Source organism: Lissotriton vulgaris, chromosome 12 (assembly GCF_964263255.1).
Source record: "Lissotriton vulgaris chromosome 12, aLisVul1.2, whole genome shotgun sequence".
Lineage (NCBI taxonomy): Eukaryota > Metazoa > Chordata > Amphibia > Caudata > Salamandridae > Lissotriton > Lissotriton vulgaris.
The window spans coordinates 22,762,960-22,777,828 of NC_141700.1; the positions used below are offsets into that span (position 1 = coordinate 22,762,960).

General features: G+C 50.0%; 1 protein-coding gene across 1 annotated transcript in view; it reads left to right on the plus strand.

Moving 5' to 3' along the window:
• FCHO1 (FCH and mu domain containing endocytic adaptor 1) overlaps positions 1-14,869 on the plus strand; it is a 275,051-nt gene that overhangs the window by 230,544 nt on the left and 29,638 nt on the right. Inside the window, exons 22-25 of the mRNA XM_086946797.1 lie at positions 1,110-1,215; positions 1,738-1,849; positions 6,242-6,397; positions 7,065-7,197. Of these exons, the coding sequence (XP_086802923.1) occupies positions 1,110-1,215; positions 1,738-1,849; positions 6,242-6,397; positions 7,065-7,197 (507 nt within the window). The remainder of the gene's footprint in view (positions 1-1,109; positions 1,216-1,737; positions 1,850-6,241; positions 6,398-7,064; positions 7,198-14,869) is intronic.

Genomic DNA, 14,869 nt, shown 5'->3' on the forward strand with positions numbered 1-14,869 from the left:
GGGTGACAGTTGCGCATTACAAATAATAAATACAATACAATACAATACAATTAAGGTACCGTGGACCCCCATAACAAACCGAGGTTCACAGTTTGGACCTCCCTACTTCTCTGTGAGCCTTTCGGCAAGCCGACCTTCACTCAAGTAGATCAGCTCAGTCCTCTGTTTTCCACATCGATCACTTTATTATTATTGCAACTGCTATGCAAAGTTATGGCCATGGGGCATCTTTAAAAATGCTGCACACGCACCAGGCCACACATATTTCAAAGTGAAATTCTGCCCTTCATCCGGAAAACCTGATCAAGGACTGGGGGTTCAATCAATCAATCAATCATGGACATTTGTATACCGCGCTACTCACCCGGTAGGGTCTCAAGGCGCTTTGAAACAAATTGGAGGGGTCCTCGGAGGGCACATCCCACTTGTAATGTTCCCAGAAATAGTAATTGGTATTTCAAATCCCTCACTCTCAGTTTTTGATTCACTTGCTCAAAGATTTTCCTTAACTTCTATCATCTTTGCATGTCGTCTGTAAATATATGGATAGTGTCCACCAAGTGGCGGACTTAATTTCTCCAAGTTTGTTGGAGTTTAGCATCTCTGCCTTGATAGTTGAAAAGTATTATGTCTGTTGGTGGAGGGATTTGCAGAGAAAAAATGGTCCTGTGAGACCTCACCAAAGAGAAGGTCTGGAGCCCTTAGTTTGAGACAGTCTGCTCTTGTTCCTGGAACTGTTCTGTTGACTGACCTTTTAACCTTTCTGGAAAGCCCAGAAGCAGAGATGATTTCAGAGTTATCTCCCCTATATGTTTGTGGCCTTTCTCTACAGTGTGTGGGATGCCTCCTGTCCAGTGATTGAATTTATAACAAGGAGAACAGTTTGGAAAACCGATCAGACTTGGATTGATAACTTCATATGAAGGTCTGCTTGCGGAAAGGGTTATGGAAAAGTAATGATCCTCACAGAGTGAATTTTCATACAATCCATATTGAATGTTTAGGTGGCTATTGAGCTGGATTGAAAAGTGATTTGGGAGGGAGTGAAGACATGCTTGATGTTTTCAGCGCTGCATACCTATCTATATGACCTCTTCTTCTCTTTACAGTCTCGCTCTCTGACTCCCTCGCCGTCGCTAGCCCCTAGTCCTCTGTCGGTGGCCTCCGGCTGTCTCAGTGATCGAGGCTTCTTCATTTCACCCCAGCTGGGTCTCGGTAGGTATAGGCGTCTCTACAGCATTTTTTCCTTCTGTAATTCATTGAATGTGTCATTTTCCGACCCTGCCAGGCGATTAAAGTGCTTTATAAATGGCATAATGTCATACAGTTTCTCAAGATAATGGTTGAGCGTGTGTGTGTGTGTGTGTATGAGAGTGTGCGCATTGGATTACTTGCTCTCTTAATTGATCTGCCCAGGATCCCCAGTGACTCTAAATTGCTATAAAAGCTGGTAATTGAGGCTGTGTAAAACGTTGAATTCCTTTGGTCTGAGAGAAGGGTTTCAGACGTGCTCTTTTTATTGATTTCATCATATTGTGAGAGGCAGAAGTATCCTTGCTGACCTTTGGTCCTTTTGACATCTTCTACAGCGCCATCAGCTGGCACAGAATGAAAAGTGTACCTGTCTCAACTGTGCCTTCGTGCCATTCTAAACTTAACCACTAGGTGTCAGTTCTTGCAGTGCGCATGATGGGCTATTTCTCCATTCCTTAAACCTTATCTGTTGTTCTCCGCCAGGTCATTCCCGGGGGCCCAGCCCCGTGGTCCTCGGTTCCCATGATACTTTGCCAGTGGCAGCTGCCTTCACGGAGTACGTCCATTCCTATTTCAAAGGAGAAGACTTGGAAAGGTAGGAGTGAGCCACTACTTTTTTATGTCTGCATGGTGCTGGTTCCTTCGAATTCCTGTTTCCAGTGTAATTTTTGTTTTTGCTGTTAATTTATTTTCGAACTTCCCTGTTTCCCTTTCTTAATATTTTTTTTAATTCTTTTCCTTCTCCTAATGTCATGCTTTTTTTCTATCCTGCATTGGATTTTGTTTAGTTCTTTCCACATTATTTTATTGTGCCTTAGATCACTTCGAGTTACCCGTTTCTTCTACCTTTGCTCTGCTCTCCTATTTTATTGGGCCTTTCCTTTATTGTATGGCCTTATTTATGGTGGTTGCCTCTCTTTGTGATTAGTCTGTGTGTTGTGCTTTTTTTATTGTCTTCTGACAATATGAATATTCTGATATTTGATTTAAATATTCTGCCTTGACTTTGTTGATTTGATTTCCACTTTTTAAAGTTGTATCTTCCTTTTCCTTTGATATTTCTGTCCTTTTTTGGTTTGCTCCTCGGTTCGGTTTTTGTTTTTGCATCCATTTGCCATTCCTTCTGTTACCCTAACAACCTTTTTCCATTTTTACTCAATTGCAGTTTTGTTCAGTCTTTTTATGTGGTCTTTAATCATTTTCTGGTCGAGCAGAGCTGCATTCAATGCAAAGCATTGATTGCAGTCTGCGTAGACAACTATTGTCAACCGTTTTGGGGAATGTGGACACGAGTCAGACGCGCGCTTTTGCAGTCTCAGTTTTGACCGCGGGGAGCGCGCTTCTGACCCGCGCTTGCGCAGACAAACACACAGCCCCTGCTCTCGCATGCATTAACGGCGCACAGACACAGCCAGCCCCCACCTCTCTGCACGCACACAGACACGCACGCATACACACGCCGCCGCTCTCTACTCTCCCCCCCCCACACACACACACCGCCCCCTTACAACTAAGCCTTACTCACCGCATCGCCGCCACTCCGTCCTGACTTCTGCAGCCACCGCGGGGCATCAACTCCGTGGCCGCGGGTTTCGCGGAAAACGGAAGTCCCGCCCCACGACAGGCGTGACGCTCCCGAACTTCCGTTTTCAGGATGTGCACGCTCGCAGCTTGTTTTTGTTGCAGTCATGTCTCGTGGTCCTAGGGCTGTGTGGGAGTGCCGAGGGGATCGGGACACGCGCATTCACCACGTCCAGTTACGCGCTGTGCCCATCTTCTATCTCCCTTCTCGCTACTGCCAGCATGCACACGGTCCATGAAAATGGCGAGGCGGACAGCACCTCACTCTTTCACTATTACACACGCCGCTGTACAAGTGCACGCTGACAACTCCCGGACCCAACAACATACAGTCCCTAACAACAGTGAGGCGGGCAGCGCTTAACGCTTTCACTATCACATTGCCAGCAGCCCCACTCACCGGGCTGCTGTGCATAGACTCCGTTCCTCTACTCCCTTGTGCCCACGCTCTCTATTTACCATGCACTCCAGTATTGCCAGAAACACCGTGTTTGCGTGAAAACTCTCTTGCTTCTCACTGTCGTACACAATCGCAAGGTGTACTGCACGCTCACTACCTTACCCTCTAACGCGGACTTGCCCACTCACTTTCTCTGCTCTACTTCTCACAAATTGCTTTCCAAACCAGCACGCCGCTCTCCACATGCTCGTAGTATGCCAAGCTCTGCAGTGAACTCTCACACTGTGCCTTGCACTGTCTTAGCCTCTCACATTCGCCACCGTGCATATTTATAATACAGTACTTGTTTGTTTTATTTTCATTTTGCGGCCAATTTTTTTTTGGGGCGGCCGCCAATGCTTGTTTGACTCGTTTTCCAGAGGGAAGGAGCAATACATCAGCGACTACGGTGGTTTGGGGCATTTCCGCTCCAATCTTTGCGTTGATTTTTAATTTTGTCACACCGTGTGTGCAGTACATTCAACTAACGTGTGTGGAAACTAAATCCCTAGTTGTACATGTTCTTCCTTAAAACAAATTACTTTTTTTACAGACTAAACAAAGGTACATAAAATGCTGTTTAAAGTGTTTAAATATTGAAGTATATCCTGTGCGCAGCGCACTGTTCCAGTATGTAAAGATATTTCTGTGTTTAGACTGTTTTAACGGATTTGATTTTCTTTTCTTAACGGTTCTGCCTATTTTAGCGAAGTCGACCTATGCTTCTTTTTAAGAAATTGTTAAGAAGCAGCCACAGCAGAAAGGCAGTTTGTCTTACAACAAAACAATATAAAACAAAGTCTAGACACATGTCGGCTGGTTGCATTAAAAAATAATGTGGTTATTAAGTCCTAAGCATTGCGAGCAGTTCAATAAATCTATTCAATTTTGCGCATTTCAAAATGTAAATTGCATCTTTCCTTGCTCTCGGTTTTAGTTACTTTTATTTTTCGATTGTTCCCCTTCCAAAGAGTTTGCTTTACATGCTCATGTATAATCCGCACATACCAGGGTAATCAATCGTACGCTAGTGTTTTCCACCTCCCATATGCCTGTGATGATGACAGTTATATCAAGAATGGCCATAATATGTCATTAATTGGGTACCATTGTGCCACTGCCACCATGCCAGGCATGCTCATTTTATTATAGGAATGCTATGCAATAAGCTTTTGTTGTGCCCTGTAGCACATTATGCCAGCAGTGGGCCCCATAATTCCACAGATGCAGAAGATACATAAGTGAAGAAAGACTACCTGTATTCCATGGACTAGATATTGCCAGTGATGGGTTCCATTATTCCAAGTAGGAGCATCGTTCCAGCATGACCACCTTTATCCCTGGGGTGCCCTCATCCAGCAGGACGTGTAAAGATGTTTTTCAAATTAATACTGTTCTACCAGGGTTTGGCTCATTCTTCCCATAAGCATTCATAGTCTGCCTAGCGTTCTCACAATTAAACCATGGGTGCTCCAAAACAAGTTATAAAAACCTGCAGTCTGCCAAGAATTGTGACCATTATGCCAGGAGTACCCCCATCATAATAGAAGTGCCTGCTCTTAGTAAATACTAACTTTGCCTCAGGGGTGGCACCAGGGATGCCATAGTTGGCTTCCGCATGCTTTGTCTGGAGGTAAAAGTAAATTTTATCTGACATCACACGAGGCGCAGATGCAATTACACATAGATGCGCATGCGCGCTTCCACGCGTAGATGCACTCATTCATGAGCACACACAAAACACACACTCCCTCCCAGTGCAGCAGCCTCTTGGGATCCTGCCATTATAGACCCTATACTGATACAACCAAGCATGACAATGTACATCCAGCAGTATATGGTCAATTGGTTAAAGAAACCCGATTATGATTGGTCATTTGTTTCGGACACTGCATTGTCAATCAGGCTGCAACTGTGACAATGGTCACGTAAATACAACACATATTGCAATACAAATGCTTTAGGTGTCACATTTGCGAAAGTTATAACTATTGGCATTGTAAATGACAAAGCTATTAATTTCGCTATTTTCAAAACAAACACAAATAAAAAATGTGTCATTTACAATACCAATCGCTCAAACGTTCCTAATGCGAGACCTATTGCATTGCAAATGGTTGTTATTTGCGGTTTCACTAGTCCTATTCAATATCTTTCGTTCATTTTACTTTTTGTTGTTCATTCTTATACTTTTTTTGTTTCAAGTTTTGTTTTTGTTCCTCTCTTTCTTGTTGGCATGTGTTGATTCTTTTTTCTCGTTTCGTAATTTAAAAAAAGTCTTCTCCTGTGCCTATTCTCATTTACTTACTCTTTCCTCCCAAGGTGTCATTGTTTTCCCTCACTTGCCCTTTTTCTACCACACACATGCTTTGAAAGTTGTGTTACGTGATCATCAATCAGGCTTCAGTTCGAAGTCTGGTACATTTGATGATACCCCAAGAGCCATTGTCTGAGAAGGAGTGGATATGCGTTCCCCTGGGTTGTGGCAATTCCAACTTTAAATGTTATCTATCACATTTCTTGCCCTGAAGTCAGAAGTTATGAATCGCCACCCCCCGTAGAGGTTAGGGTGATTGTGAATGATACACAAATCTGCCATTTGAAACATGTATTGAAAAAGGCAAAAAATGTTGTCGTCCCAGATCATGCTCACTTCGCTTTCTTAGTCCGTGCTCACAAGATTCAGTTAAAGTGTAAAACCTGGCTGTAGGCTTTGTAATCATTTGGCTACAAGGCTGTCCAGGATCCGCCCTATCCTGTTGTCGTTTTATGGCCCGCGGATGGATGCAGCCTCAGTACTGTCCTTTAGCCTGTGCAGTACAATAGCTGTACAGCGCAGAGAGGACCTAGAGTGTGGCTGTTTTCTGGGAATCATGTCTCCACTCGCCCTCGATCTTGTCATCCCCCCGTTTTTAATTTGTTGTGTTTTATCCCTTCTTTTGCATTGTCCTTATTTTTCCCCATCAGATGCTTGGTGAAGATCACTGGGGAAGTGACCATGTCATTTCCAGCCGGCATCGTGCGAGTTTTCAGCTCAACACCTCCTCCGCCTGTGCTCAGCTTCCGGCTCGTCAATACTACTCGCATCGAGCAGTTCCTCCCAAACTCAGAGCTTCTTTACAGGTAGGAGTGACGAACAGTTGCTTAGGTGTTGTTGGCAAAGAGTATGGTGACCAGAAAGTTCTAAATGTGCAGTCGCTTGTCATGCACAGGTGCATAGGACACTTCGAGCATGTCCATGCCTTCTGGTTCGCCATTGGTAAAGATGGTGGCCTGCCACATTGGAATGTGGGTGTCAGACTTAGGTGGTGAGAAGAGGTAGGGTTCACCGGAAAGGGTAAGGTGTGAAGTGCAGCCAGGAAGGAGAGTCACTAGCTTGTATTCCTAATTGTCACTTATATTCGCACAATTATCCATAAATGTGGTAGCAGAATCGTGGGTGATTTTTAGCTGCACAAGTAAAACTGTTATATCTGGATCTTCATGGCTGCAAAAGGTTGAATGCTTATTTTTTGGGGTGCAGTAAGTAGAAGTGCATATTCCTGCAAGTGGGGAATTAGGTGAAAAGAAGGGACGGATGAAATGCAGAGAAAAGGAGCTTCATAAATATTTGTATCTGCTCCACTGCTTGTGGTTGATTTGTAAAATGGTGATCTCCTTAGCTTGGATCCTCTGTGGCCGTGAGGAACTGCAGTGACCCATGGCGCTGCACTCACTGCTTACACTGTGGCACTAGGGTGGGATGTCACCTCTACTTTAACTTCCCCTGCATATCTCTCTTGTTTTGTAGTGATCTGTCCCAAAGTGACCTCCGAACGAAGGATTTCTGGCTGAACATGCCGGCTCTGACAAGCAATCTCCAGCGACAGACGGAGCAGGCCCCTGGAGCACCTTACTATAACGTGGCACTGCTAAAGTATCAGGTACCCCCTTGTCCACCGAGGATTCTTGCCAGAACACACACATCTGCCAGGCCTCAGACTGCGTACTTGCGCTCCAGGTGTCTCTTCAGCCATCCTCAGTGGGTGCACTGCATTCCCCAATGACCCACCCTCTCCAATTTGTGCGCCCAACTTCTGGAGACCCCGATCATTCTGACGCTCAGTGCCTTTCATCTGGAAACCCGGGCTACCAGACCTCCCTCCATGTTAGCCCTCATGTTCTGCATCCTTACATTGGGGTTTGTATACCCCCTGCTTGTAATCTGCTCTTCTGGAGTGATAGGCACACACAGACATGCACACACATCACAAAAGAATCTCCACATGTTATAGTCCTAAAACTCTCCATAGAAAAAACTGACCTCAATGTAAAACTTTCAGTGTTTACCTCCCTTGCTGAATGTCCCTCTCCCTCCCTTCTACATGTCTCTAGACTTCACGAAATTGTATGTCTGCCTTGATCTCGCTTTCTTTGAGACCATATCCCTGCAACCTGCCGATATCTATTAATTTCATTATCCATTTGCTTCTCACAAAACCCCCTCCAAAGACCACCCCATGGTCATTAGTGTACATTAAAGAAAGTGGAGGGAATGCATGGGATGGTTTGGTAGCACAAGGCTAATGCCAACTAAATTTGGGCTCAAGGGTAGCATGCTACTCGCTGTAAAGTGCTTCCTTGCCTCATCGGGGGTATTAGCCGCTTTATAAAAGCAATTTCAATTCAGTACATCTGTGGCCTCATATGAGCTTCACCTTCCAGTGCCCTTCACCTTCGAGTGAAATTAAACCCAGGGAAAACTGAGTTGATCCTGCCCGGCAAGAGCGAAATCAGTTGGAGCCCTAACTTCTGGCCTGCTGATATGGGCCTTCCCCCTAAGAAATCCCTAACTGTAAAAAGCCTGGGGATAATCATCAATGAGGACCTCTCGCTAAAATCCCAAATTGGAACCGTGGTTTCCTCTGGATTTTTCCAATTGAGGAAAATTAGGAAAATCGTCCATTTCCTCACTTCTTCCGCCTTAATTCAGGTGGTCATGGCCCTAGTCCTCTCCCACATCGACTTCTCAAACAGCCTATACCTTGGCCTACCTGTAGGACAACTTAGAAGACTGCAGTACTTGCAGAATCAGGCCGCCAGGCTGATCTGCAATGTACCCAAATGGGAATCGATCAAATCAGGCCTAGAGACCCTGCACTGGCTACCCGTGGCTCAAAGAGCCGAATTCAAAGCCGGGTGCATCATCTTTAAGGCTTTACAAGGCAAGGGACCTCTATTCATCAGGCAGCTGATTGGAAGATATGTTCCCTCACGTAACCTGAGATCAGCCCATAAAGACCTACTTGAAGTACCTCGCTTTAAGAAAAAACGACAAGGTGGCAGCAGCTTCCATTTCTTAGCAGCCACCCTATGGAATTCTCTGCCACTAGCCCTCAGACAGAGTAAGAACCTCCTTGCCTTTAGAAAGGCATTTAAGACTCACCTCTTCACACAGGCTTATTCGAAATAAAGATTCCTGCAGACTCCCCTTGTTATGTTTTTTATTTCTTTTCAGCGCCAAGAAGCCTTCGGGCGTATGTGCGCTTTATAAATTTTTAATAACATAACATAACATAACGAGTGCCCGTCTTTCTCACTCAATTGCAATTTTGTCATAAAACTGTTGCCCAAGTGTGCACAATCTGATAGAGACTTCTAGCCCCAGATTCCTTCGCTTTGAATTCTCACCAGGCGCCTGACTGGCTCCGGAACTCTTCTACAGCAGTACCTCTGCGCGTATGCAGTGTGACTCCATAGCAATGTTGACCCCAGGATGTGATGTTGACGGAGTCCATATAAGCCCTTCCCTGATTCGCTGAGGTCAGTTTTTTATTTTTCATTCATCCAATGTGGATCCAGTAAGCTGTTCCCCAGGCCGTTCTTTTGGCCCGTTTAGACTTTTTTGTTGACAGAACAGTGTGCCTTCCTCTTTCCCATGTCCTCTGGTTTCAAACCATGTTGGTCCTGTGCAAGGCAGATGTCGGCCACAGACCCTCAAACTCTTTGTATGTGATGCCTTGTGGAGCACCATGACTCCGAGAATTATGACTGCTCCCGCCAACTTTGCCCAAAGGCGTGATGACACTGCATGAAGAACTTACTGGTGCGGCTGTCGCATGCCTCGTGTTATTCGCGATCTTGTTCTCAGCTCAGAGAACGCCTGAGTGCCTGCTCCAGGAGTCATTCCTGCAGGTGTTCCTCATTCTCGACATCCAAAGGTAAGTTGAAACACAAGCAGTCAAAGTTTCAGCATTCCCTGACTTTGCCGTGTATGCGCTGCATCTCCAACACCCCCTCCTGGCCTCCAACTCTGGAGCTGGTGCAAGAGTCTACCCCGCACCTCCCTGCATTCCCTAGAGATGGGGCAACTCCGGACCAGATGCAGGAGTATTATTCCTCCCTACATGCCATCTTTGGGCTTCCACCTCCCGTGACTCACCTTTCGGCCCCAAGGAGGTCAGAGGAGCCTTGACTGAATCCACGCCGGTGCGGTTGCCCTCAGTTTCAGTTAGGCCCTCTGGATCTGTAGCTGGATCCGTGTCGGCTCTGGTGCACAGCCCTTTGGAGTTCCAACCTGCGACACCACTATCCAATCAGCCGACAGCGGCGGCGCCAATCACCACCTCCCTTATCCGACGGCGAGACGTCGCCGCATCGGTGCCGGACGGCGTTAGGGGCAGTGCCAGTGGTACAGTTCACCTCCAACACTTTTCCTCCTGAAGAGGGGTGGGATGTGGCGCAGAGGCAAGAGCTGCTGACTCTGGATTTGGGTTAGAGTCTCTGGATCGGAGCAATATCCTGTGATTCTGGGCAAATCACTTAATCTCCCCGTGCCCCTGGACCGTGTCTGGATACCCTCCTGGGTGATAAGCTGTGCTATATAAATCTACAATCTTAAAAGACTCTTATTGTTTTTACTCTGGGAGAACAGTTTTTTGTGCTGAAGGAGAGGAGCTGGGGCGTAAGCACCCCAAGGACACTGTCCAGCCCCTGTGAAGGATAGTTGGCTGACTGAGCTGGTTGAAGCTAATGTCCTTGACACCTCACCATCATCCAGCTTCTTTTTCTCTCCTGGGCTCACTGCAGAGGTAAGCTCCTCCTTTGCTGTGGTGCTGAGAAGGGTGGTTGTGGTTTTATACTTGCAGCTTTCTTATGTGCAAATGACCCCTGACCCGTTAAGTGGCATCCTTCATCAGGGCCAAACAGGTGAGGAGCCTGTGCTTCCCCATAGGGAAGCATTATATGACCTTTTGTTGGGGGCTTGGGCTAAGCCTGCTACGGGGGCCTCTGTGGACCAGTCTATAGCACAAAGACCCACCCCAGATGATCCGGCCTGCCTTCTACGGCATCCTACTCCACGTAGTGTTGTGGTACAGGCTGCTATAGCTTCTCCTGACCTCAACACCCTTCCTAACGTACCTCCGAGCATGGAATCCAGAACACTGTACAACGGTGGTAGGAATATTGTTAGACGGACCGGGAGGGTCGGCCGAGATTACGGGGAGAGGTCTCCAGGGAGAGCCGTCTCCAACGACTGTACAGATAAGTAACTTCCCCCCCCCCCACAGACGGACACCACACAAGATTGAAGGTTAACGAGACTTTATAGGCAATTCTTAGGTTACGTTGATATGATACAAGGAGGTCTGGACTCAGGGGTCCCCTCGGTTCTGATCTCTGGTTGAGGAAAAAGGGGTAGCGGGACAGTCTTAGTTGCCAATGAGTTAAATAGCTCTCAATCCTCGAGCTCGGCGTGTTTGCTGATCGGGCCGTGGAGGAGCCAAGCCGGTCCCGAGATGGACGAAGGATGATCGACGGGCCGTGGAGAAGCCAAGCAGGTCCCGGGATGGATGACGGATGGTCGACGGGCCGTGGAGAAGCCAAGCAGGTCCCGATGCAGATGACGGTTACAACGGTCCGCGGCCTCGCCAGCAGATCCGGACGACGATGAAGGATGAAGGTTACGACGGCTGTGGCAGCGCCAACAGGCAGGACGATGGTGCACAGGACAGAGCTACGGCAGCGCCAGTAGTCCGTCCAGGATGAGTTCCTCTTTACGTCTCTCGACTCCAAGATACAACTGCCTTCCTGCTCTGGAGCTGCCCCAGTTATATGGCTGGCGTGCTTTGATGTCCGGACCCTCGCACTTGGAGGTCGGGAGGTCCGGGATGAGGGAGTCCAGACACCCAGCAGGGGGGTGGAGCCAGCGCCCGGGGAGGCGATGGGCGAGCGGCACTGGCCGGGGGAGAGCCATCGACCCCTCTTTCTCCCATTGACCTGCCAAGTAGCTCGCTCACCTCCTGGGTGGAGGGTGGTGCCGGAATGTCTGAGGCCGGGCTAGGCCCAGGGTTGAGGTCGATCGGGGGCCAGGCGGCCTCGTGACGAAGTGTCCAAGATGGCGGCCCAGGCTGAGCGCATGGGTCGGCAGTGGATCGGGCTCATGAGGTGATCATGTTCGAGGGCAGGTGTCCCTGAGGGGACGTAGGACGTACAATGGTGGTGTGTGGTGCTTGCATGACTGGGCTCGGGCCTGGTCGAGCCGGGGGAGAGCGGCCCGTCATGTGGCCTGTCCAACATGCGTCCCCCCCAGCTGAAGGCGGGGAGAGTTACCCATCCTCTTGGGGACTCTCTTCGTCGAGGCGGAAAAACCGGGACAGGCCATCCGCGTTGGCGTGGTCGGACCCAGGCCGGTGTTCAACCGTGAAGTCCATACCTTGCAAGGAGATGGACCAGCGTAGCAGTTTTGGGTTTTCCCCCCGCATATGCATCAACCACTGCAGGGGTCGGTGGTCAGTCTGCACCCGAAAGTGGGTGCCAAAAAGGTAGGGCCGGAGCTTCTTGAGGGCCCATACCACAGCGAAGGCTTCCCTTTCTATGGTGCTCCAGCGTTGTTCCCGGGGTAGGAGTCTCCGGCTGATGAAGGCCACCGGTTGATCAAGGCCTTCGGTGTTCATTTGGGACAGGACTGCCCCAATGCCCTGGTCGGAGGCGTCCGTCTGGACGACGAACTCCCGGCTGTAGTCTGGGGCCTGGAGCACAGGAGCGGAACACATGGCGGCCTTTAACTGTTCGAATGCCGCTTGACACTCTGGGGTCCAGTTCACTTTCTTGGGCTGATTTTTTGATGTGAGTTCGGTGAGAGGCCCCACGATGGTACCATAGTCTTTCACGAACCTTCGGTAGTAGCCCGTGAGGCCCAGGAAGGCTCGCACCTCAGTTTGAGTGATAGGGGGTTGCCAGTTCTGGATGGCGGCAATCTTCAGCTGTAGAGGGGCCACTAAGCCGCTTCCCACCTGGTGTCCGAGGTAGGTCACCGACCCCTGTCCAATTTGACATTTGCTGGCCTTGATCGTGAGGCCAGCTCGCTGAAGGGCTTGTAGTACTGCTTGGAGGTGGTGGAGGTGCTCGGTCCAATGGTGGCTGTACACAGCGATGTCGTCCAGGTAGGCGGCGCTGAACTCTTCGAGCCCCGCCAGGACCTGGTTGACGAGCCGTTGGAAAGTCGCTGGGGCATTTTTCATGCCGAAGGGCATGACCTTAAAATGATAGTGGCCATCGGGGGTGGAGAAGGCAGAACGTTCTTGTGCTCGGGATGTGAGGCCGATCTGCCAATAACCTGCCGTCAGGTCGAAGATGCTGAGGTAGCGGGCAGCGCCCATTCGGTCGACCAGTTCATCTGCCCGGGGGATGGGGTGTGCGTCCGTTCTGGTGACGTCATTCAGGCCCCGGTAGTCGACACAGAACCGGAGTTCTGGTGTGGTTCCGGGGGCGGCTGCTTTGGGGACCAGTACGACCGGGCTGGCCCATGGACTGTCTGAGGGCTCGATGACCCCGAGCGTGAGCATCTTAGCTACTTCCGCCTGGATGCAGGCCCGTACCCGATCAGGTACGCGGTAGGCCCGGTGGCGGATAGGAGGGCTGTCTCCGGTGTCCACATCGTGCACACACCAGGAAGTGACACCTGGGGTGAGGGAGAACAGACTGGCAAATCGTGATAGGAGGGCTTGGCACTCGTGGCGTTGTTCTCTGGTGAGGGTCTCCGAGAGTCGGACCCCATCCACGGAGCCGTCTTGCTCCTGGGTCCGCAAGAGGTCAGGGAGAGGTTCGGAGTCGTCTTCAACCCCATTGTCTGTGGCCATCAAGAGACTGAGTTCTGTTCGTGCAAAGTGGTGTTTCAGTCTGTTGGTGTGGAGGACTCGGAGCGGATTCCGGGCGGACTCCATATCGATCAGATAGGTGGCAGGACCCTTGCGCTCGATTACCTTGAAGGGTCCCGTCCATTTGTCTTGGAGAGCGCACGGTTCTGTGGGGGACATTACCCAGACCTGTTGCCCCGGCTCGAATTCAATAGATGAGGCGTTCTGGTCATACCATTTCTTCATGTCCTCTTGACTGGTCTCTAGGTTGGCTTTGGCTAGGTCTCTGAACCTTCGGGACTGGTTGCGGAGGGTGAGGAGGTACCGGAAGACATCGGGCGGACTCTTGGCCGGAGGCATCTCCCAGCCTTCTTTGATCAGGCTGAGTGGCCCCCGTACTGGGTGCCCATAGAGCAGCTCGAATGGGCTGAAGCCTAGGGACTTCTGTGGGACCTCCCGGTAGGCGAAGAGGAGGCACGGCAGCAGCACATCCCACTGGCGACGGAGGGGCTCTTCCAATCCCCCGATCATCCCTTTTATCGTGCGATTGAACCGCTCAACAAGTCCGTTTCCTTGGGGGTGATAGGGGGTCGTGAAGCGGTAGGTGACCCCACACTGTTGCCAGAGGGACTTCATATATTTGGAGATAAAGTTTGTGCCTCTGTCACTGACGACTTCTCGGGGGAACCCCACACGGGAGAAGATCCCCATCAGGGCCCGGCCGACCACTGGGGCTGTCACGGTCCGGAGAGGAATAGCCTCAGGGTAGCGGGTGGCGTTGTCCACTAGTACCAGGATGAAGCGATGGCCTTGTCTTGTACGCGGGTCTAGGGGTCCCACAATGTCTATTCCGACCCTCTCAAATGGGGTCGTGACTACTGGAAAGGGTTGCAGGGGGGCCTTTAATTTGCGGCCGCTCTTCCCACTGGCTTGGCACGTGGGGCAAGATCGGCAATGCTGGTGCACATCGTTTCTCATTTTTGGCCAGAAGAAGTGGGTCACTAGGCGGCTGTAGGTTTTATCTTGTCCCAGGTGCCCGGCCAGGGGGACATCGTGGGCCAGATTTAGCAGGAAGTCTCTAAAGCGGAGGGGCACCACTAGTACTCGGTTGGCCCCTAGCTCGGCGATTCGTTGCTCGCTGTACAATAGGTCATTGTCCCAGTAGACCCAATGAGTTCCGGAGGTATCCCCTGCGCTTTGGGCGAGCGCTTGTTGTCGGAGTCCCTCAAGGGAGGGACAGGTCTCCTGCTCCTGACGAAATTGTTCTTGTGTGGGTCCCCCTTCTTGAGCCCACTGGTCAAGATTAGCAAGGTCGGAAGGTTGGGCAAGTTCGAGGGGGATCCCATGGTCGGGGGTCTCGGCGGGGGCGACCGGGGGCGGTGGCGCCGGCCATTCTGGTTCTTCGGGGTGAGGGTTGGCACGGGCGGCCATGGACCGGGTGGTGACGCACGCCCAGTCTGGGACGCCCAACATCCCC